General features: G+C 32.0%; 4 protein-coding genes across 4 annotated transcripts in view; 3 read left to right on the forward strand and 1 right to left on the reverse strand.

Moving 5' to 3' along the window:
* The window catches only part of LOC109344357 (protein NUCLEAR FUSION DEFECTIVE 4-like), a 5,819-nt gene extending 4,613 nt beyond the window's left edge, over positions 1-1,206 (forward strand). The window contains exons 3-4 of the mRNA XM_019583109.1: positions 28-342; positions 597-1,206. Of these exons, the coding sequence (XP_019438654.1) occupies positions 28-342; positions 597-1,116 (835 nt within the window). The 3' untranslated portion in view covers positions 1,117-1,206. The remainder of the gene's footprint in view (positions 1-27; positions 343-596) is intronic.
* LOC109344358 (peroxidase 55-like) lies at positions 3,447-5,753 on the reverse strand. The gene is made up of 3 exons (XM_019583110.1): positions 5,337-5,753; positions 4,391-4,582; positions 3,447-4,167 (listed from the first exon to the last, which is right to left on the reverse strand). Exons 1-3 carry the CDS (start codon positions 5,544-5,546, stop codon positions 3,607-3,609), a joined length of 963 nt encoding a protein of 320 aa, XP_019438655.1. The 5' UTR covers positions 5,547-5,753; the 3' UTR covers positions 3,447-3,606.
* On the forward strand, positions 13,776-19,303 carry LOC109344359 (zinc finger protein 511). Its single transcript, XM_019583111.1, has 4 exons — positions 13,776-14,090; positions 16,921-16,982; positions 17,691-17,889; positions 18,752-19,303. The coding sequence occupies exons 1-4, from the start codon at positions 13,962-13,964 to the stop codon at positions 19,094-19,096; spliced, it is 735 nt and encodes a 244-aa protein (XP_019438656.1). The 5' UTR covers positions 13,776-13,961; the 3' UTR covers positions 19,097-19,303.
* LOC109342491 (zinc finger protein 511-like) lies at positions 20,939-23,609 on the forward strand. The gene is made up of 4 exons (XM_019580469.1): positions 20,939-20,983; positions 21,227-21,288; positions 21,997-22,195; positions 23,058-23,609. The coding sequence occupies exons 1-4, from the start codon at positions 20,939-20,941 to the stop codon at positions 23,400-23,402; spliced, it is 651 nt and encodes a 216-aa protein (XP_019436014.1). The 3' UTR covers positions 23,403-23,609.

The following is a 23,881-nucleotide window of genomic DNA, read 5'->3' on the forward strand; positions in this document are numbered from 1 at the left end:
AGTGGACTTGCTTCCAGCATTAGAAAGGCGAAAACATATCGCGCAATTACAATCGAAGCTACTCCAAGCGGCTGCAGAAGGAGCAGTGAAGGTCAAGAGGAGAAAAGGACCACATAGAGGGGAGGATTTTACCTTGACACAAGCATTGATCAAAGCAGATTTTTGGCTTATTTTCATTTCCATGGTCTTGGGTTCTGGATCCGGGTTAACAGTAATCGACAATATCGGCCAGATGAGCCAGTCTCTAGGATATCACAATACGCATATATTTGTCTCCATCATCAGTATTTGGAACTTTCTTGGGCGTGTCGGAGGTGGTTATATATCTGAGATTGTTGTGAGGTAAAAAAAACGTAAAAAACAGTTCATACACGTATCAAATTCCGAAAACAGGTTCCTCTAAAGTGAGCAAGTAAGGTTGTGTCCACAGTTAATTAACTCCAAATTGCGTCTTGATCTTAACTCGCTAAATAGTTTAAGTGTGGATACAACCTTACCTATTGAACCTCATTCAATGCTTAGGTGTGCTATATACTTATCTATCTCAATCAAGATCTTAATTTATTTTCAAATTCCTTTGTGTTTTGCTTGAGCAGGGATCATGCATATCCAAGACCTATTGCACTAGCTGTATTTCAACTTGTTATGACTATTGGACATGTTTTCATTGCTATGGGATGGCCAGGGGCAATGTATGTTGGAACTTTACTAGTTGGACTTGGTTATGGTGCTCATTGGGCAATTGTTCCAGCAACAGCTTCTGAGTTGTTTGGTTTGAGAAACTTTGGTGCATTGTACAATTTCATTACTCTAGCAAACCCTGTAGGAACTCTTGTCTTTTCTAGTCTCATTGCAAGCAGAATCTATGACTCGGAAGCCGAAAAACAAGCTCGTGATGGCCATCACGACCATCGGAGTACAGGATCATTTATGTTCAGTTCGCTTAATGCTGGTCAGCCACTAAAGTGTGAAGGTTCTATATGCTTTTTCTTGACTTCAATTATCATGGCAGGATTATGCATTGTTGCATCAGGTTTATGCATTATTTTGGTATTTAGAACTAAGATTGTTTATGCCAACCTATATGGAAAATCTTCTACTAGTAGGCTTAGATAATAAGAGTTTGGACTATGTATTTTGGTGTCCTTATAGATTTGGATTCAAGAAAGATTAATAATTAAGGGCCGAAGCTTTTATAAGGGACGTTTTACCAGTTTGCTGCTACAACATTGTTGTGTATATTTTTCCAAATATTTATATGTTTGATTGGTATAAGAAGAAGAGTGTAATATCTATGTATTGACATGAATGATGGATAATACCGTGACAATGTATAAAACTCTTGCACTGTTAGTATATACATTTTTTCCTAAGAAAAATCATTAGTGTTCTTATGAGTAGTGATGCTAAGGTTATGTACAATGTATCAAATACGTCCATATCATAGTTGCAAAATGACATAACTAGGTTCTTATGAGTATTGATGGATGATTTACTACATGTTGATAGGAAATTCAACACAATAACAATATAAACTCTAACCGAGTATATACAGCGGATAATAATTTATCCAACTTGCTAAAATCTATGAGAGCAATATTAAATAATGCAGTAACACACAAGATATATGTGTGTATATATATATATACACGTGATAATCATATTTAAATCTATATATAAATATTGAATCACAAATTAATTTTTTTTATATTCATATTTAGTTTTATAGTATATATATATATATATATATAGTAATTTGTACTTCGTCCTATATTTTATACTTTGTCCAAATATTCATACCGAACTCGTGCCTTTATGACATTAGGTGCCTCATAGTAGGGGTGAGCATGAGACGGGTTAAGGCTTGTCCTTATCCGGCCCTAAATATTGGTTGTGTCACTTTTTTGAATTCGGACCCAGCCTTAGACCCAAAGTTAACCGACTCTAAATAGCAACCGGATTAACATTTAAATCTGATCCAACGCTAGACCCGGTTAAATATAATGCATACTCATTTTAGATAAAGACTTCTCAGTATTATATATTAGTATGAATATGTAGTTTGATATATAAAATGATATATGTATATATGTATTATTAATAATGTATATATTATGGAAAAATTAAAGAATAAATAATTACTCTATACACGTTTGAGTAGAAACACATGCAAACATGATAAGCGAGTAATCCTGGGACGGGATAGGTCGGGTCATGCTTGGTCCCTACCTGACCCTAAATATTGATAAAGTCTATTTTTGGAACCCGAACTCAGGTCGTGCCGAGTGAGCGAGTAGGGCTGAGTCCTGCTCACCCCTACCTCATAGCTAAAAAGAGAAATGTGAAAAATGTGTAAGTGTGAATGTTGTGAATCACACCGACAGCGGATGACCTGTTATTTTCGAGTAAACATACTAGCATTTATGAACATGGACCAAACCTAAAAATGTTCCCAATACAAAAACATGATTGATTCATATAATTGAAGAATTCAGATTCTCTTCGGTACATAGTGCTAAATAGGACAATGACGCTTATACTTTAAACAAAATTAATGGTGTAGATTAATCATCAAATTCATTATAGACCTAACATTCCAGTACTAGAAATGATCCAAAACAATTAAAGGCTTGGACTTTGATACACTATCTTCTCCCACAATGTCATAACATGGTTGGTGGATTGAGTGTGTCCAATGACCCTACCCACAAAATAGGGACCCTACGTCCCTACCCACAAGGTCAAGTGACCATATATTTTTCTTTCTTTTATGAGTGGCATCTTTGATGGGAATGTAGCTCTCTTAATCTTTTGTCTCATTGTATCCTAATTTAATTAAAAATGTTCACTAATTAAGGGGAAAAAAAATCATAAAAACAAAAAATAATTTGTTAACTTAGGACAAGAGGTCATAATTTTTTTGGGTCATGTGGTACTTTTAACTTTTTAATGCGTTGTCGTTTAGAATAAGGTTGAAGTTGACTTTTACTACCACCCCAAAGCATGCTCCCCAATAAGTCCTATGTTGTATGGATCAAAATATTCATGATCCGAAATGAGTATTAACTTCTCTTTTTTTTTTATATCCAAATAGAATATACCAAAGTTCGAAAACCAGTTTTTGTATAGAAGAAAAATTGAGAAGAGTGGTTTTTTTTTATTTACAAATAACAGTTTTATTTGTGAGCAGTAAGAAAGATGAAATTGGGAAGTTTACATCAATCATATCTGAATAAATTCACTTAATTATATTTTGAGTTAAACATGGGTAACCAAAACTAGATTCATCAAACAATCAGAAGCCTTATTTTTTGGGTAATATTACAAACAATATGCATATAATTTGGATCATCATATTCTCTTGGAGAATTGGTTTATATATGAAAAGAAAATAGAACACATGTTTTTCAAAAAGAGTGCATTATATAATATTTTTTCATAAATAATAAGAAATGATCAATTAGATTTCATAATAATAAATCAATCTATTCCTTATTTTCATAATGTTATATAACTTTCAATTTAAAATTGAAAACTTTATATCCCTTTTTCTTTCCCTTCAACAAAATATCTCCTAGGTTAAACCTATATTTAGAACAAGTCTCATCAAGAATTGAATTTTGAGCAATCTCTTCTAATTTCTCCCTTGTTACCAGTTTTGACCCCAACCCTTCCAAGTTTCCTCATAGCAATAACAAATGCATCATTAAACTCATTAGGGTTCTTAGCAAAGTCAATCACTGTAGACCTTGATTTAGGGTTAGTGAACAACACTTGATCTGAACTCAACAACCCTTTTCCTGAAACCAAATCTTTGTAATACAAGCTGTCAAAAATGCGAGGAGTTTCAATATCCAATGAGAAAACTGTGTCGGGATCAGGATTTTGAGGACATGTTGCTTTCAATTGTTGGGCGTAGTTGAAGTCCAATGTAGGATCTATAGATGGGTATAAACGGTTTGCAAATTGGTCACAATGTGAGACACCTATCGTGTGCGCACCAGAAAGTGCGATCATATCGGTTTGGGTCAAGTTGTGGTGTGAGAACATCGTGTTTAGTTGGTTTAGATCGAAATTTGATTTCGGAAGTTTTCCTTCCACACGTGATGCTTGAGAAACAAGACCATCTCTACGTCCAAGTTCTACATTGAATGAAGGGCCTCCAAGCTGAAACATTGGCACTTGAGAAAGGTTAAAGAAATACAATTTCACTACTTTAGCTGCATGTCCGATATAATTGTCATACCATATCGATTCAGCAGTTAAACCAACCAGTATGATACAATATTTGTAGTCATGGTTTTTAGAGCAAATTTTTTTATGAAAAGGTTATGAAGTCTGAAAAAAAGTATGAGAAAAATGCATAACATATATTAATGTTTTTTCATACCAAGGTTATAACATCTCTAGTAGCAAGTGCTAAAATGTCAGCACATGAGACTATGTTAGGGCATACAATTTCAACTGCTTGTTTTGCCTTGATCACAGTGTCAAATCCATCTCCTGCTAGTGAAAGATTTTCTGATGCATCTTTCTCTGCATTCCCATTTGGTGAACTTATTATCACTGAGGCATCACATCCCTATGTCATAAAAATTGTCAATTAAATTTGTGTTTAAATCATATACTACATAAACTAATAACCCAAATCAATATTCTCCTTAATGAAATTAAGTGTAGTAAGTTAGTCTAATAATATAAAGTTTCATTAGATTTCCTAGGTATGCTACAAAGTCAAAAGCTAATGTTTAATTTTTAGGAGTGATAAAAAGGACAATTATATATCCAAAAATTAATTAATTCCTTCATCATAAGTAGGAATACCATCCTTAAAAAGTTGTTTTCTTGTCCAATCTCATAACTTGTTCATGTGTTAACCAATGTTTTAAATTATGATTGTTATTATATTACATTTACTGTTGAAAAATATGATGATAATTGTGATCATCATATTCTTTGGAACCATAACATTGGGCCATAATTATGATTGATGAGTATAATTTAAAACAATTAAATAAAGTCATGATAAAAAATTGAAAACTCCATAATAAAAAAATTATAGAAAAAAGGAAGGAAACATAACAAAAGGAAAATAGCTATTTTGAAGGAAGCAAAACAACTTCTATTGAGAATTAGGATGTATAGAAATGATGTTTTTAGTCAGAGTTTTAAATTGCGATTATAATCTCGGTTGTTGTTGTATTTATCGCAATTGTGAAAACCTCCCGGCCACAACTATGATGATGATGTCAATGTGGAGACTTAAAACTATAATTACTATTGAAGAGTGTAATATAATTGAAAACATTATTCTATAGAGATAAGAAATTTTTCACCTCAACAAAGCAATCATGGAAAAATAGACGCAAAGTTGCTTGTCCAGTTATATTTTTTTCCTTAAACTTCTTGGTAACTGCATCCCTCACAATGGATTCAACATTTGGACAAGTTGAATTGTAGAAATTCTCTACTAGTTTTCCTTCACCCTTAGATAAAATATTAAAAACAATAAACATAGCCATTAATATTATCCTTATGATATTCATATTTTCCTTCTCTATGTTAATGTCTCTACAACTCTATTATCCTTCTATTTATATTGCTCTCTTTCTTTCAGTGTGGTTGAGGAAATTAAATATCAAAGAGATTCATGCTAATATAAGAAGTAGAAATTACGTATTTCTCTTCTCTTTGCTTTAAAATGTAATAATATTCATATCTCATTTATGTAATGGTGTATGGTAAAAATAGTACTAAAAAGTCAAAAACAAACTAATACTTAGTTACCCTCTTCTATAGTAAAGCCTAGGTCATTTTCACTTCATGCCAAAGTGATAACTTGCTTTTGAAGTTTTCACATTGCACAAACTCAAATTAGAATCTATATTTTATTTCAGTATTATCAAGGGTACTCTCTCATTTTATGAGTAAGGAACTAGTGTGTGGTAGCCTCTTCTAACAACTGTTGTTTACAGGAATCAAACTTTTTACTTTTTGGTCATCCTGTAGTTAACATTACCTTAAATCACTAGACTAATGTCTTATTGGTGATATAGAATCTATATTAAGATATAAACATCTGGGTCACGTTTTTATTTTTTTTATTTTCCTAACTCATTTATTTTATATGTTGTTTTAAATTTTAATTTCTTATGTTTGTGAATGAACAAAAAGGTTAACAAAAACATTTTTTCCCAAATGAGTGAAACTGAAGACCTGTTGGTCTTGCAGAATATACTTATTCTTTTGGCCAATTTTATTTATATTATATAATATTTTAGATTTAATATTATCATAAAGGAATATATCACTTAATTTATTAAATTATATTTATACTATATCTAAAGCCAAAACATAATGTAACTTCCACCATAGTGTAATTTTCATTTCCTATTTTGTCTTTCACATTATTTAATTTTTACAAAAAAAACCATATAATCCTAATTAACCACTATCAACACATTAATTAACCATATTTCTCACCATAAACTAAATATTATCATAAACACATAAAAATTATAATATAAAATACACTGGATACAACAAAAATATTCTAATTATAAAAAATGAAATATATAAAAATTAAATAGTAGTATCATACAATATTGACTAGCAGGCACGAAGTGCTTATACACACTAGTATATATATAAAGAACATACTTGTACCAACAACAACAAAAACCAAAAGTTAAGAGTATATATCTTAATTCCACTGCTAAAAAACCTCACTGTGAATCCGTTAGTGGATATAGAAAATTTATGTTATGGGGTAAAATTAATATATAAGTACAAATGTCTAGATAGTGTGGGTAAAAATATCCAATAGTGTGAGTCTCTGTTAGATTTTTAGGATGAACAAAAGGTGAAGAGTTCGATTCCTATGAGTAACATTTGTTAGAAGAGACCGTCACACACCCAAAAAAGATTAATTTTCTATTCATAAGATAAAAAATACTCTTGATAATAGGAAAAAAACATCATGAATTACTGTGGGATTTGCCCAGACAATGATATTCGCTGTACCTGTCTGAGTTTTGATAAGGGAAACTTAACAAATGTTTTTAGCATATTATTTAAAGAAGTAAATAGAATAATTTTGTATTGACAAATAAAGTGTCTAACAAATGGATGGAGAGAATATTAGACTATTTCTTGTCCTTTTATAAAACCGTTTTAGGCAATTTCAAGCCTATTAAAGAAAGTAGATACATTATTAAACTTGTCAATAATTCAATACAATTTTTTCTGTACATTATTACTAAATCATTTTATCTTTTCCAAATGAGTATTGGACTATTTCATGTAAGGTTATTATTCGGTAATCACAAGGTAATGATATCAAATTCCGGAAACAATTTCTCTGCTTATAAGAGTAAGGTGATATACATTTATCATTCTCAAACTTCATAAAATGAGATCCTCCTAAATTGGACCGCTTTTTTATTCAATTTTTTTGAGTAAATAAGAATGTTTAGGTAATAAATTTATTTGTTGTACATAAAACTTTAAAAAGTATAAAAAGATGAGAGGAATAATAAACTTTATTGGTAATTGTTTTAGATCTTTTTATTTAGAGTAAATTATACTGACACCCTTGAGTTTTAGGGAAATTATACCAACTACCCTTAACTTTTTTACACCTACACAAACCTCCTCTAATTTTTATACTTTCATTATATTGACCACTTCTGCATAAAAAATAAGTGTAATCTTTTAAACAAAAAATGTGATAAATTCAATTAAGTTAAACAAAACATGATATATTGTGGAGACAAGTCCAAATAATATTTGAGTCTATATTTTTTTTTATTTTTAGTTCGTTACACTATATTATAAGAGCGATTTAAACAACATTTCTTTAGAAATGTTAAAGCATTTTGTAACCAAAAATAATAAAGATACATTGATTTGTATATTATTTGGAGTTGTCGACACAATATATCATGTTTTGTTTAACTTAATTGCATTTTTCATATTTTTTGTTTAAAAGATTACACTTATTTCTTATGCAGGGGTAGTCAGTGTAACGAAAGTATAAAAACTAGAGAGGTTTGTGTATGTGTAGAAAAGTAAGAGGTGATTTGTGTAATTTCACTAAAACTCAGGGGGTGTCAGTGTAATTTACTCTTTTATTTATTGAGTGAATTCATATGTAAGATTTTATTTCTCACAAAATTAAAAATTCAAATTAGTATTTAAAAATCGCGAATTTGATTTAAAATAATCCTTTTCATGTTCCTAAAAATGTTAACAATAATTAATTTGATTCACATTTAATTTTTTTTATTTATTTTGAGTTTTTTCAATTTTTACTCACCAAATTGGTAAATTCGAAAAATTTAAATTATCTTTACTCTTACTATTTCTTATAAGCCACTCGTTTTAGAGAGTTAATTAGAGCCATCAAGTAGTGCAATCATTTCAGCAGAGCATTAAAATCTAAGTTTGATATGTGAAATGGAGAAAAACACAACAACTCACATTTGGTCTATTTATTTAAGTTAGCAAGTCAAAATTAAATTGGACTCAACCTCTTTAAAGTATTTAAACATGAGTTTGCCTTTAATAAAAAACGAGTTTGCCTTTAATAAAAAAACGTGTTTGCCTTTAATAAATAACGTGTTTGCCTTATTTAATATTACATGTTAATAGCTTCATTATTTTCCCTTTTAGAGATAAGCCCTTGAATTATTTTATGTTTATTATTTTAACATTTATTAGCCCCCCTTAATATAAAAAATGGTGACTAATTTAGCTAATGTAGTGTATTCTCGGTGTAGAATTTGTATGTGGATTTTTTTTTGTACTTCTAAAGGTGTTCCTTCATCAATATGTAAGAATTAATCTCTTTCGGGATGTGTGGTTATCTCTCTCCAACAATGTCACTCACATAAATTGAACATTTGATATTTTGGTCTTTCTAAGATTTATTTGGATCCAATATTATTAAATCAATGTTGTATAGATACTCTTTAGTACAACAACTTTCAGTTTTTTTATGTATTTGTTAGTTTAAATCTTATTCGTTTAGTATCTAGTGTATTATACATTTTTTCTCTTTTTAAAATACCAAAACTCTACAATACTAGAGAGGTACTACACTCCTAGAATTAGAAGGAGCGTGGATCTACATTTTAATTATGGCAATAAAAAATAACTATCTCATTGAAAACAACTTTCATTAGGGATGACAAAAAAATCTAATCTATGAGTATCCGCAAAAATACCTGTAATAGTACCCGCAATAATAGCTTATGAATAAGAATAAATTTTATGATATCCACTTGTGGGTACACAAATTTATAAATTTAGTTTTTATTAAATTTATATATTATAGTTTTTTATTATTATTTTAAGATTATATATCATATATTTTATTATTATGTCATAATAAATTACACTTATTTGATTATGATGATAAATTTATTATATAAATATCATAGTATTCATATAATAATTATTTTTACATAATGATTACTACAAAATATATGAATATATAATTAAAATTAAAACATTTTGAGTACCACAAATATCCGCTACCGGCATAGATATCCGTAAATATTGTGGGTTTAAGAATGGGAAGCACTACTCAAGCTCGTTGCCATCCCTCGTCAAAAAAATCTTAGTGGTTGATTATCAAATGTATTATATACTTGTATTTTAAAAATTATTGAACGCCTATTATATACTTGGACCATTTACTAACTATTTCAATCTTTCAGAAACCGAATATACATTTATATTCAACTCTTCAATAATGTGATTTTTTAGCCACTTTATGAAACACCGATTATGTTGTTTGGAATTCAAGTTTCATTCTTACTTGGGTTAGACTTCCTAAGCATCTCATTGTGTCTTTCAACATATGGCTCAACCTCGTCGGCATTATGTAAAACATATAAATGTGTTTGCTCCAATTCGGTTCTTGTTATAGTCAGTATTTGACTCCTAGTAATCCCTTCGCCAAATTTTCTTTTTGCATACCGGGACTTTGGAATGCCTCTAAAATCACCATCCGTAAGGTATCCGGTATAATAATCAAGAGCTTCTTCAATAATATATTGCCCAAAAATACAACTCTCTAGTCTTGATTGGTTCTTCACATACCCTTTTAATGTCTTCATATACTACTCAAAAGGGTACATCCATCTCGTATAGGAAGGGTCACTTAGTTGTGTCTCTCGAATAAGATGAATACTTAGATGGGCCATTATGTCAAAAAAGAAGCTGGGAAATACATTTCAAGCTCACACAAAGTCAAAATAATTTGTCTTTATAATGTAGATAATTTATGAGGGTCAATCATTTTGCTATAAATTGCCTTGAAGAAGAAGCATAACTTAGTTATGGTTCCTCGAACCTTTCTTGGTAGAATAGACCGTATCCAATAGCCAAGGAATGCTCCATATGTACATGACAATTATAAGATTTAAGACCTTTTAACTTGAGGTCTTTCATTGATACGAAGTTCCGGATGTTGGAAGAGTACCCCTTTGGAACTTTAACACCATGAAGAAATTTACAAAATTCCATTTTTTCCTTCCTCGACATAGCATGAGCCATTGGAGGTAAGTAACTCTAGAATTTTTCTAATGCATACACTATAGATAGCAACTCTTTTTCAGAAGTTGCATAGTTGATTTGAGCAATGTTCAAAACCTTGCTAGCATAGTATAGGACATGGAACTTCTTGTCTTTTTGTTTGCATAGAATAACTCTAATAGCATAATCACTTGCATCGCATATATGTTCTCATTCATTTTCCAATCAAATGCAGTGATTATTAGAGTTGTGACTATGTTCCGCTTGAGTTCCTCAAAAGATTTCAGGAAAGACTCGTGAAAAGGGAAAGGAGAGTCTTTGTTCAGCAAGTTGCTTAAGGGCCTCGCTTAGAAAGGTTCTTGATAAAGCACCAATAGAACCCAACATGTCCAAGGAAACTTCGAAATCCCTAGAGAAACTACCTCTGCCGTTCTAATCTTGCAGTCATGGCTTCAATTATGCCCGCAGGTTCAACATAGCTCTTTCCCATCAAGGAACCATTAGTTGTGACATCCAATATCAGTCTATGTTATTAATGAAGTCCATTGCGAAAGAAATGAATATGAGATTCCACATCAAATCCATGATTAGGACACCTCTTCAACAAAGATTTGTACCTCTCCCAAGCTTTGCCTAGTGTTTCGTTGGCTCCTTAGGAGAATACATAAAATGTTATTTTGGCATCCATGAGTTTGACATGTGAGAAGAATCTTGACAAGAATATTTCCTTTAGATGGTTCACTCGACTACTACTAGTAGATATTGGTTTGTTAGTCATTCATTGGTTTTTCCAATCAGATCGAATGAGAACATCCTCAAGAACACATTATATTCTTCTTCCTCCATTGTACCAATTGTTCTATAAAGTTTACAAAACTTGAGAAAAAGAGTACAAGGATTCTCATGTTCAAGTCCAGTGAACGAAATTGGAAGAAAAAGTTAGACCATATTCGTCTTCATCTCCATGTGTCTTGCTCCAAACCCCCTTCCATTCCTTCGGATGCCTCCTAAATTGTTGCGGTTTGGTACCATGTCACCGATGATGTCCTCTAGGATGTTTTCCACGAAATTTAGGGTAATTCGGTTGGAGTAGAGCTACCCTCTTATTGATCATTATGCTTGACTAGTTGCGTCTACCTCCTTGTTCTGTTGTTGTTTCTCCTTGTTGTATGTTCGATCACTGAGTCATAAACAATTTCATCCTAAGGGGCTTTATCATGTAGAATTAAAGATATTGGGATATCCAATTTGACCCTAAGGGGTTTTATCATTTTATGTGAGATTGAGTAAAGTTGTATCATTTCTTCTCTATGTCATTATCGTTAATAAGTATATTTGTTTATAAAATAAATAATACTTTATAAGTACTGAGAAACTCAAAGTCAATCACGATATATTTTATTGAAAAAAGTTTACAAAAACCCCCTTAAACTTTATGTGTTTTGCAAGTAGACATTGTAAACTATTTTTTCTTACTAATTACTCCATAAACTTTAACTATTGGTCTCAACATACATACAAATTTAAATTACTATCAAAGAAATTAAAATTAACACATTAGATATTGTAAAATTAACTGTTATGAGGAAATGCAAACAAAGTAGATTGTGAAAAGGTCCAATTTTGAGGAACCAACAAGTGTTCCATATCCCAAACCTGAATATTCAGCGTATTATAACTCTATTTATTGCTTAACAGTCCAAAGCCTCTCAATAAATATAGAAAGTTGAGTATCGGAACTAAATAAATGTTGATACTGCAGCAACATATATCAACCAATAAGAAAGAAAGTCATTCCAAGCACATAATTTGATGATTATAAAAACACTTTGCACCACTTCTCAATATATATAGAAACCACAATTAATGTCACATTAATTGGCAATAACTATGTTGTGGTAAAATATTAGAATGTGTTAATTTTAATTTTATTGTTAGTAATTTAAAATTTTATGTATGTAGAGATTAATTTCATCAATAGTTAAAGTTTAAGAGTAACTAAGAAGAAAAAATAGTTTACGATGTCTACTTGCAAAACACATAAAGTTTAAGGGAGTTTTATAAATTGTTCATATTTTATTTTATATCCAACATTTAAATCAGTAGTTACTAACAATTATAAGATTTAAATGAAAGAATATTGCATGAAAAAGTCATTTTGTTATCATTATTTTAAGATTTATTAGAGATAATTAAAGATAGTATAGATAACACAAGATTAACTAAAGAATTTGTATTTTATATAAAAAAATGCTAATATTATAAATAATATTGAAATGTTGTATTTTTATATTAAAATATTATTGTTAAGAAATCCTAAAACTTTTAAGCTTTCTTATTATTCAAATGTTATATTAAAATGTTAAAATTATATATTTTATATTAAAATGTAGGATTAGTATGTTGTGAAAAAATGTTCAAGGGCACAAGAGGAGAGAAAACTTATTATTTTGGTCTAATGAAAGTTGAATTTCATTTTCCTCAAGTTGTAAAAAATGATCATTGTCATACTTAACAATATAATATACATTAAAATTTATCTTGTCATCATTACATAGATAATAAGTGACATAAAGTACAAAAGGAAGCAAAATTATAGTAAATTGTAAAAATCTCATTTTTGGTTCATTACAAAATGCACTAATAATTTTAAGAAGAAATTGCTTAAATATATAAAATATATATATAAGTGATTTCATAATCAAATTTTATATGTAAATTACAGATGATCAATTCATCCTAATTATTGTATATTTAATAGTAAATTATATATGTACTCATTGAAATTTAACTTAATTACAGTCATCTCCCTTGTAGAGGTAATCAATATAATGTATCTATATAAATTAAGAGTAATTTATATAAATGCTAAGAAAAAAAGAATAATTTGTATAATTTCACTAAAACTCAAGAATACTAACTCTATTGATTTTCAACTTATTATTCAAACCAAAAAGCAAGAATTAGAATAGTCTAAATAGGGGAAGGATTGTATATCTATCATTTCATTTATATTATTTTTTTCAAAAGTCAATGATAATTATATATAAATGGTGAATGATATAAAATTAGTGTATAAAGTTATACACTATCAATACATACATATTTTTTTCATAATCTATATCAAATGAGCTGGTAAGGTTTTATAAAATTTATATTGGATATTATATTTTTAATTAAAAAAGTATTAATTTCTTTGTTATATTTGCCTAATTTCCTGACTTTCTGACAGCACGTGCCTTGCCCTAAGCTTATATTGACAGCACGTGCATTGATGAAGCAACCCAAAGCAATTGAGTGATTCAAATTGCAAAAAGTTTCAAATTCAAAAGTGAAAGTGTTGAAGCCATAATCTGATTTCACTTCTATTCCCACTTCTCAGCTTAAAAAAATAATCGATTCTTGTTGTGATTATTATTATGGCTATGGATGTTGAAAGAAATTTGCAATCTGGATTTCAATACTGGAAACCGCTTCTTCGCTCTTTTCGACCCGATTCTCCTTTTTTCTCCACTGGCAATGTCGAACGTGAACTCCTTGCCAAACAGGTTTTCTTTTCTTTCCTTTTCCTTATTCCAATTTCAAACATGATTGTGATGAAAAATATATTTTTGTATTTGATGCGGTTGTGTTGTAGCCCGATGTTGTCGCATCATTATGATTTTGTTGTACACAATTGTGGTGTGATACAGTTATTTACGACGACGATCACCAGAACCACAATATTGTGGCCGCATCCGCATCAGGTGATGCGGTCGGTGATATGAGACTATGAGTTTGACTTATGCCAAAGTAGTAACTTAGATATGAAAGAAATTAGAGTTGAATAGTGGTAAGTAACCTGCCTTGTTTTTTTAAAAGCAATGACCATAATATCTAAAGACTTTTTTGCTCAGTAGTTAGTAGTACCAAATTACTTATTGATCCCCTTGTGATGGTTTTAACAAGAATAGTTTGAGCATAGTTATTAAATATAGCCGACATGCGCTTAGGGCTTATCAAGTAGCCGCCGGAATAGGATAAGGACAAGATAAGATAGAGAGCAGGGTAAGAGTAGAATAAGATATGAGGAAAACAAGTTCTTATCGGTGTTGATGTGGTGATGGTAGTTGTGTGGTGGTAGTAGTAATGTTCATTATGAGGCAGTGTTGCCCATGGCGGCTGCCAAAATTCAGCCATGAAGGCGTTGCGGATGGCGTTGCGGATGGCGTTGCGGGAAAATGGCGGATGTCATCATGGCGGTTGAAAAAAATAAATAAAAAATATAACATAATATGAGGATATGAGAGGGAAACGCTGTACTATTTCTATCCGGCTCATTTCTAACATAACACCACAATAGGATAGAAATTAGACTAGGAGCACGTTTGGTGGTCGGTATAAGGATAAGATATGGTAAAGAGTAGGATAAGACATGAACAGGATAAACTATTATCGTATTTAGTATTTGGTGCCACCAGATAACGATGACATTGATGTGGCGGTGGTGTTGGTCGTATTGTGGCAGTGGTGGTGAGGATATATTAGGAGAAAAGAAAACACAGTACTATCCTCTTTGTTTCTAACACACCTCCTCCCTATGATAGAAAATAAATTAGTTGAACAAGATAGGATAGCTCTATCTCGTTGGCTCATAAACAAATTATCATATCATGTCCACTAAACGAGCCCTGGGTGAATTGGATAGGCTATCTCGGTAACTTTATCCTATTCTGTTGGCTCACCAAACTCTGGGTTATAACAAAATATGTCAGACTATTCTATCATATCTCTCTTATCTTGTCCACCAAATAAGCCCAAAAAGAAAATAGCAACCTTTCGTGTTGGCAAGACTTTCTAGAATCCATTCATAATGATTCACAAATGTCAACACCTACCTAATGAACATATCTTACAAATAATAGAAAATATTTTGTAGTTCAAACTTCCCAATTTTTAGTTCTACATCTTTTAAGTTTAAACATTACTTCAAAATCATACAGAATACAATTTAAACTAGTGGAGCATGGAAAATTGAAATCTGAAACAATGAAGTTTTTACACACTGAGCACATAATAATATAAATGAGAAAATAAGGATGGCATAAGTACATTATTGGAGAAGGAAAATTTGAGTCAAAATGAAAACCTTTGTAAAAATAGTTACTGGCATAATGGCATAAGAAGATGTTGCCTTTGATGTTATGAACTTACTTCAACATTGTCCTTTCAACATAGACGCAACACCTTATTGGAAGGAGAATGCTCAGTATGAAAGAAACAAATCAGATTGATGAAACGTGAAAGTGGAAACAAAAGGAATAAAATTATTGTATTTGGCAATGATTAACACTTAACAGAAGTTAATGAGAGTGTGAAACTGTAATAATGAGAGAGGGGATATGCAATGTTATGCAATAAGGTTTGTTACACAACCTTTTGATCACTAATCAAGCATGTCTGAATTTGAATCCACTTAACAAAAACAAAAGATTGAATCAAATTTTAAATTAAGCAAAGAAAGATAGAGTTGTTGAGCAGATGCATATGCTTATGAATCAGTACCTGAGTTTGAATAATAGAGAAGAAAGGACACATGTTAAACACTTCTTTGCAGACTCATCCATGTTTTATACATGCCATGAATGAATTATGTTTTTGTACGGTTGTAAAAAACGAGTTTGATTCGGTGTGTGTACTCTGTAGATGCAAAGAGGGAAAAACATGATTGGAAAAGAAAAATGGTTACCTCAGCAAAATGGTAAGGTTGTTTGCTTTGTGACTTGGAGGTCATGATTTCAAATCATAGAAACATCCTCTTCACTTATAAGGGTAAGGTTGCATAGATCTATCCTCCTCAATGCCCGGTACATAGGAGCCTCATGCTATGGGTTGTAAGTTTTGAAAAGTGTGAATACCCGTTAAATTTGAAGAAGGCTGAATTATAGCACTTCGCAAAGTAGTAGAGTGTCCCTAGAAGATTTTTAGGAGAAATTTATGGGAAAATCTGAGATTGAATTTGAATTGAAGGAATAACTTGGTGCCACTTGACAAAATAAAGGAACTTCAGTACAGATTCTATATATAGTAATGATAGTATTGATAATAACAATGATGCTTAATACCACTTCACTTTTTCAACCATGGGAAACATGGGTGAGCCTATTTCTACTTTTCTATTCACATTTCTTATTAACCCATCATATTAATTAAAATACTGATCCATTAATAATATACAGTTTAGAGTGTCTATCAGGTTAGGATGGCATATGTATCTTTTTTGTTGTGTTTCATGGTAGAGTTTTTTAAGGTTGTTGTCTGTTTGATTAATGAGTATGAATACTTGACGTCCTGAATGTTGAAGTGCTAATTACTGAGTTACCATTTTGTATTTGAAAGGTTGCATTGGAGTTAACAGAAGAGAAGCAACAGCTTGAGAGTTGGATGCAAGAGGATGGCAGGTAATGGTTGGTTGTTATTCATGTTGTTGCTGGCTCTTACGAAAAGTCGAAAACTATAACGCACTCATGGTTTTGGTTTTCATATGCAAGGTTTTAAATTGTTGTCATGATGTGGTTTTGATACAAACAAAATGTCTTGGATGAGTTAACAATGATCAACATTGAGCTCCTACCTGTTGCATGTGAACTGTGCATATCGAAGAACCGACATCACAATGCATGCATTTTTATGGATGATATTGTCCTAGTTAGGTACTCAATAAAGAAATGAAACGAGAAGCTAAAAATAGGGAGACAAGCTTTAGAATAATATGACTTTCGTATAAATAAAAGTAAGTCGGAGTATATGAAATGCAAGTTTAGCAAGATGTGAACAAGCCCTACTATAATGGTGAAAAAAGGATATCACATCATACTGCACATCTGTAGGATTCTTAATGTTAAATGAGATTCATCGTTGGACGGTAAAATGTCAACAAGAACCGGATTTAGATTTAAATGGTTTCCCTATAAATATGATCTATGTTAAGATTTTATAACGTCGTTCGATCTATATAGTTAGAATAAAGACCCTACCTAATGGGAAAGGTTTGGTTGTTGTTATACGTTTTAAAGTCTAGACCCTTGTTGAATAATATGCATTGTTCACTGAGGTATTGTTGAAATGACAGTATATTTGCCTGATTTCAAAGCTATCCATTTGTTTAGGGAAGTCTTTTGTCCTATTGTTGGTTGTGGAGCACGCTTGATTTCTATGGAGGACTTTGAAAATCACTATAATGCAAGGCATACTGCAGTTTGTTCAGTGTGTTCCAGAGTCTATCCAACATCGCGTCTTCTCAGCATTCATATATCTGAAGCGCATGATTCTTTCTTTCAGGCAAAAGTTGCACGTGGCTATGACATGGTATGTAAACCTAAATCTGATGCATTGTGGTAGAATGAAATGATTCCTTGTAGAATTGCATCTATCATGCTCTTTGATTCTATGTCGATGGTGTAGTATATTCAATTTGGCTTTTGTTTTTTCAATTTTATTTAATAAACTATCCCCTTCTTACATAACTTTATGACCTTACAAGTGTCAATATTAAAAAGAATGACAGCCCAATGCACGAGGCTCCCATTTAGTGGGATCTGAGAAGGGGAGGGTAGATATATGCAGCCTTACTCCTATAAGTGGAGAGGTTGTTTTCAACATTTGAACTTGTGACCTCATAGTCACTAAGCAACAACCTTACCGTTGTGCCAAGCTCATGCTCAGTGTTTTAAATTGCGATCATGGTTGCGATTACTACGATTCTGGACATTGCAATCATTGTGATGCGGATTGCAGTCATTGCAGTGTAAATTATTTTGTGATTAAAAAATATTTTTGGACTTGATGCAGTCTAATACGGCCCAAATACGGTCTGATATGGTTGTGCTATGGCCCAATGCGACTGCATCATTGTAGTTCAGTGTCGCACTACAATTGTTGTGTGATACGGCGATCGCATCACATGATGTGGTCCACAATTTCAATCACTGCTCATCCTCTTACGTGTCAATACTAAAAAAATCATTTACAATTTGGTTCTTTTAAAGGGTGATTAAAGTAAAACTCTGCTTTGCTGAAGTTTAGAAATTTCTTGCCATTGTTCCTTATTTATCTTGTTTAGATCTCATAGTTTTTAGCCTGCTATCACTTTTTCCTTTGCTTCCACTTGTTTAATCCATCGTTTAAAGGGTCATCTCATTAATATGATCCTTGTATCTTTGCTAAATAGTATGAATGCTTAGTAGAAGGGTGTGGTTTGAAATTCAAAAGCTACAATAGTAGACAGCAGCATCTAGTTGACAAACATAAATTCCCTACCACATTTGAGTTTTACAAGAAAGCTCGATCATCGAAGAAACACAGGCTGAAGTCCCAACGGAAACAACCTTTTCATAAAGAAGATGCTTCAGGATTGATGGAAGTAGAAAATGCAGCCATAGATGACCTTGCTTCGGCCGTCTCAAAATTGAGCACTTCTGATTCGACTCCTTCATCTATCAGCTTTGGTCACCGCCGCAAAGGTATGACATTTGTCCCTCGATCTGTTCGACATGGAAGTGGATCAAACCCTTGATCATTCACAACAACCAAGCCCTACTTTCACAAGCAGGGTTGACTACATGGATCAAACTACGCTATAATTGTTAAAAAATTCCTTTTATCAATCTCAGGATTTCTTTTTTACTATGGTTGTAGAAGTTGATTCCATTTGAGTTATGGAAGATCAAGAAAGAAGAATCATTGCTAGAGAATGTAATAGCATACATTAGTTTTATTATGATCTCTTGCTACTTTTCAATGCTGTGCATGAGGCTTTAAGCCTGTATGTTTACTTAAATAGGCAATGTGCCCATGTAAGGGGCAATAAGTGTGACTTCCTAGGGCTAACAATTTTGAAGGGTCATCCTAAAAAACTTTAATTGAATGACTTCATCATGTAAATTTTATAATGGTTTTGTTACATTTCATAGTATTACTTTAATCATTAGCATATAAATTGTATTATTATGGACTTGCATGGTATATTTAGGAAGTCCTTATCTTAAGCAAAAGTTCCAAAAATATTATAAATTGATATTTTTTATAGTTTTAGCATTAAAGTTTGAGGAATTCCCTACCTTAGGACATTTATATCATGTTAATAGTCACTTTGTGATTAATGTCGAAATAAATCTATGGACCCTGTTACAACTAGCCAAATGATATTGTTGTATATCAACCTTGTTTTCACATTGATATTTCTTTTAAAATAAAATAAAAACTACATTAGTCTAGTATACCAAATGGACTTGTACATGATTTTAATTGATTTGGAGAAGATCATGTTGCCTATATTCAAACAATTAATATGTATATTGAAATGAAGGCCTATGTGAGAATACGAGATGAAATCTCAAGATTTATTATATATTGTTATATGAATATACCAATATCAACATTGAGCCAATACATGTTTACATTAGTCTTGAATGTGCTTAGTGAGCTTATCTAGGAACTAACGCGATAATGCATGTTTTGTGTAGATGGTATTATCCTAGTTAGATAATCAAATGAGAAATTAAATAATAAATTACAAATATGAAAATAAGTTTTAGAAGTATATGGCTTTGATATAAGTCGATGTAAGATATAGTATATAGATTGTAAGTTTAGCAAAATGCAGACAAACTCTAATATAGTAGTAAAGATCTTGGAATCATACAATATGACGAGAAAATTGAGGAAGATGTAAATCATAGAATTCGAGCTGGGTGCATGAAATGGTAAAGTGCATAGAGTATTATAAAATGCACTTCATGAAATTAGTCTTACATTTTAATAGTGTATAAATTAAAATTAGAACATAACCTTATATATGAAAAATAAAAAATTATATTTGAATAATAGAGAAGAAAGGACACATGTTAAACACTTCTTTGCAGACTCATCCATGTTTTATACATGCCATGAATGAATTATGTTTTTGTACGGTTGTAAAAAACGAGTTTGATTCGGTGTGTGTACTCTGTAGATGCAAAGAGGGAAAAACATGATTGGAAAAGAAAAATGGTTACCTCAGCAAAATGGTAAGGTTGTTTGCTTTGTGACTTGGAGGTCATGATTTCAAATCATAGAAACATCCTCTTCACTTATAAGGGTAAGGTTGCATAGATCTATCCTCCTCAATGCCCGGTACATAGGAGCCTCATGCTATGGGTTGTAAGTTTTGAAAAGTGTGAATACCCGTTAAATTTGAAGAAGGCTGAATTATAGCACTTCGCAAAGTAGTAGAGTGTCCCTAGAAGATTTTTAGGAGAAATTTATGGGAAAATCTGAGATTGAATTTGAATTGAAGGAATAACTTGGTGCCACTTGACAAAATAAAGGAACTTCAGTACAGATTCTATATATAGTAATGATAGTATTGATAATAACAATGATGCTTAATACCACTTCACTTTTTCAACCATGGGAAACATGGGTGAGCCTATTTCTACTTTTCTATTCACATTTCTTATTAACCCATCATATTAATTAAAATACTGATCCATTAATAATATACAGTTTAGAGTGTCTATCAGGTTAGGATGGCATATGTATCTTTTTTGTTGTGTTTCATGGTAGAGTTTTTTAAGGTTGTTGTCTGTTTGATTAATGAGTATGAATACTTGACGTCCTGAATGTTGAAGTGCTAATTACTGAGTTACCATTTTGTATTTGAAAGGTTGCATTGGAGTTAACAGAAGAGAAGCAACAGCTTGAGAGTTGGATGCAAGAGGATGGCAGGTAATGGTTGGTTGTTATTCATGTTGTTGCTGGCTCTTACGAAAAGTCGAAAACTATAACGCACTCATGGTTTTGGTTTTCATATGCAAGGTTTTAAATTGTTGTCATGATGTGGTTTTGATACAAACAAAATGTCTTGGATGAGTTAACAATGATCAACATTGAGCTCCTACCTGTTGCATGTGAACTGTGCATATCGAAGAACCGACATCACAATGCATGCATTTTTATGGATGATATTGTCCTAGTTAGGTACTCAATAAAGAAATGAAACGAGAAGCTAAAAATAGGGAGACAAGCTTTAGAATAATATGACTTTCGTATAAATAAAAGTAAGTCGGAGTATATGAAATGCAAGTTTAGCAAGATGTGAACAAGCCCTACTATAATGGTGAAAAAAGGATATCACATCATACTGCACATCTGTAGGATTCTTAATGTTAAATGAGATTCATCGTTGGACGGTAAAATGTCAACAAGAACCGGATTTAGATTTAAATGGTTTCCCTATAAATATGATCTATGTTAAGATTTTATAACGTCGTTCGATCTATATAGTTAGAATAAAGACCCTACCTAATGGGAAAGGTTTGGTTGTTGTTATACGTTTTAAAGTCTAGACCCTTGTTGAATAATATGCATTGTTCACTGAGGTATTGTTGAAATGACAGTATATTTGCCTGATTTCAAAGCTATCCATTTGTTTAGGGAAGTCTTTTGTCCTATTGTTGGTTGTGGAGCACGCTTGATTTCTATGGAGGACTTTGAAAATCACTATAATGCAAGGCATACTGCAGTTTGTTCAGTGTGTTCCAGAGTCTATCCAACATCGCGTCTTCTCAGCATTCATATATCTGAAGCGCATGATTCTTTCTTTCAGGCAAAAGTTGCACGTGGCTATGACATGGTATGTAAACCTAAATCTGATGCATTGTGGTAGAATGAAATGATTCCTTGTAGAATTGCATCTATCATGCTCTTTGATTCTATGTCGATGGTGTAGTATATTCAATTTGGCTTTTGTTTTTTCAATTTTATTTAATAAACTATCCCCTTCTTACATAACTTTATGACCTTACAAGTGTCAATATTAAAAAGAATGACAGCCCAATGCACGAGGCTCCCATTTAGTGGGATCTGAGAAGGGGAGGGTAGATATATGCAGCCTTACTCCTATAAGTGGAGAGGTTGTTTTCAACATTTGAACTTGTGACCTCATAGTCACTAAGCAACAACCTTACCGTTGTGCCAAGCTCATGCTCAGTGTTTTAAATTGCGATCATGGTTGCGATTACTACGATTCTGGACATTGCAATCATTGTGATGCGGATTGCAGTCATTGCAGTGTAAATTATTTTGTGATTAAAAAATATTTTTGGACTTGATGCAGTCTAATACGGCCCAAATACGGTCTGATATGGTTGTGCTATGGCCCAATGCGACTGCATCATTGTAGTTCAGTGTCGCACTACAATTGTTGTGTGATACGGCGATCGCATCACATGATGTGGTCCACAATTTCAATCACTGCTCATCCTCTTACGTGTCAATACTAAAAAAATCATTTACAATTTGGTTCTTTTAAAGGGTGATTAAAGTAAAACTCTGCTTTGCTGAAGTTTAGAAATTTCTTGCCATTGTTCCTTATTTATCTTGTTTAGATCTCATAGTTTTTAGCCTGCTATCACTTTTTCCTTTGCTTCCACTTGTTTAATCCATCGTTTAAAGGGTCATCTCATTAATATGATCCTTGTATCTTTGCTAAATAGTATGAATGCTTAGTAGAAGGGTGTGGTTTGAAATTCAAAAGCTACAATAGTAGACAGCAGCATCTAGTTGACAAACATAAATTCCCTACCACATTTGAGTTTTACAAGAAAGCTCGATCATCGAAGAAACACAGGCTGAAGTCCCAACGGAAACAACCTTTTCATAAAGAAGATGCTTCAGGATTGATGGAAGTAGAAAATGCAGCCATAGATGACCTTGCTTCGGCCGTCTCAAAATTGAGCACTTCTGATTCGACTCCTTCATCTATCAGCTTTGGTCACCGCCGCAAAGGTATGACATTTGTCCCTCGATCTGTTCGACATGGAAGTGGATCAAACCCTTGATCATTCACAACAACCAAGCCCTACTTTCACAAGCAGGGTTGACTACATGGATCAAACTACGCTATAATTGTTAAAAAATTCCTTTTATCAATCTCAGGATTTCTTTTTTACTATGGTTGTAGAAGTTGATTCCATTTGAGTTATGGAAGATCAAGAAAGAAGAATCATTGCTAGAGAATGTAATAGCATACATTAGTTTTATTATGATCTCTTGCTACTTTTCAATGCTGTGCATGAGGCTTTAAGCCTGTATGTTTACTTAAATAGGCAATGTGCCCATGTAAGGGGCAATAAGTGTGACTTCCTAGGGCTAACAATTTTGAAGGGTCATCCTAAAAAACTTTAATTGAATGACTTCATCATGTAAATTTTATAATGGTTTTGTTACATTTCATAGTATTACTTTAATCATTAGCATATAAATTGTATTATTATGGACTTGCATGGTATATTTAGGAAGTCCTTATCTTAAGCAAAAG

The sequence above is a fragment of the Lupinus angustifolius genome, chromosome LG03 (assembly GCF_001865875.1).
Source record: "Lupinus angustifolius cultivar Tanjil chromosome LG03, LupAngTanjil_v1.0, whole genome shotgun sequence".
Lineage (NCBI taxonomy): Eukaryota > Viridiplantae > Streptophyta > Magnoliopsida > Fabales > Fabaceae > Lupinus > Lupinus angustifolius.

Bases quoted from the DNA above. Each gene is read 5' to 3' on its own strand.
- LOC109342491 (XM_019580469.1), top strand. From the start codon at position 20,939: ATGATGCTTAATACCACTTCACTTTTTCAACCATGGGAAACATGG. The intron at 20,984-21,226 runs GTGAGCCTATTT...TGTATTTGAAAG, and splicing joins TTCAACCATGGGAAACATGG to GTTGCATTGGAGTTAACAGA. The intron at 22,196-23,057 runs GTATGTAAACCT...TTTGCTAAATAG, and splicing joins TTGCACGTGGCTATGACATG to TATGAATGCTTAGTAGAAGG.
- LOC109344359 (XM_019583111.1), top strand. From the start codon at position 13,962: ATGGCTATGGATGTTGAAAGAAATTTGCAATCTGGATTTCAATACTGG. The intron at 16,983-17,690 runs GTAATGGTTGGT...CCATTTGTTTAG, and splicing joins TGGATGCAAGAGGATGGCAG to GGAAGTCTTTTGTCCTATTG. The intron at 17,890-18,751 runs GTATGTAAACCT...TTTGCTAAATAG, and splicing joins TTGCACGTGGCTATGACATG to TATGAATGCTTAGTAGAAGG.
- LOC109344358 (XM_019583110.1), bottom strand. From the start codon at position 5,546: ATGAATATCATAAGGATAATATTAATGGCTATGTTTATTGTTTTTAAT. The intron at 4,583-5,336 runs GTGAAAAATTTC...TTTATGACATAG, and splicing joins TCCATGATTGCTTTGTTGAG to GGATGTGATGCCTCAGTGAT. The intron at 4,168-4,390 runs GTATGAAAAAAC...CCAATGTTTCAG, and splicing joins CTAGAGATGTTATAACCTTG to CTTGGAGGCCCTTCATTCAA.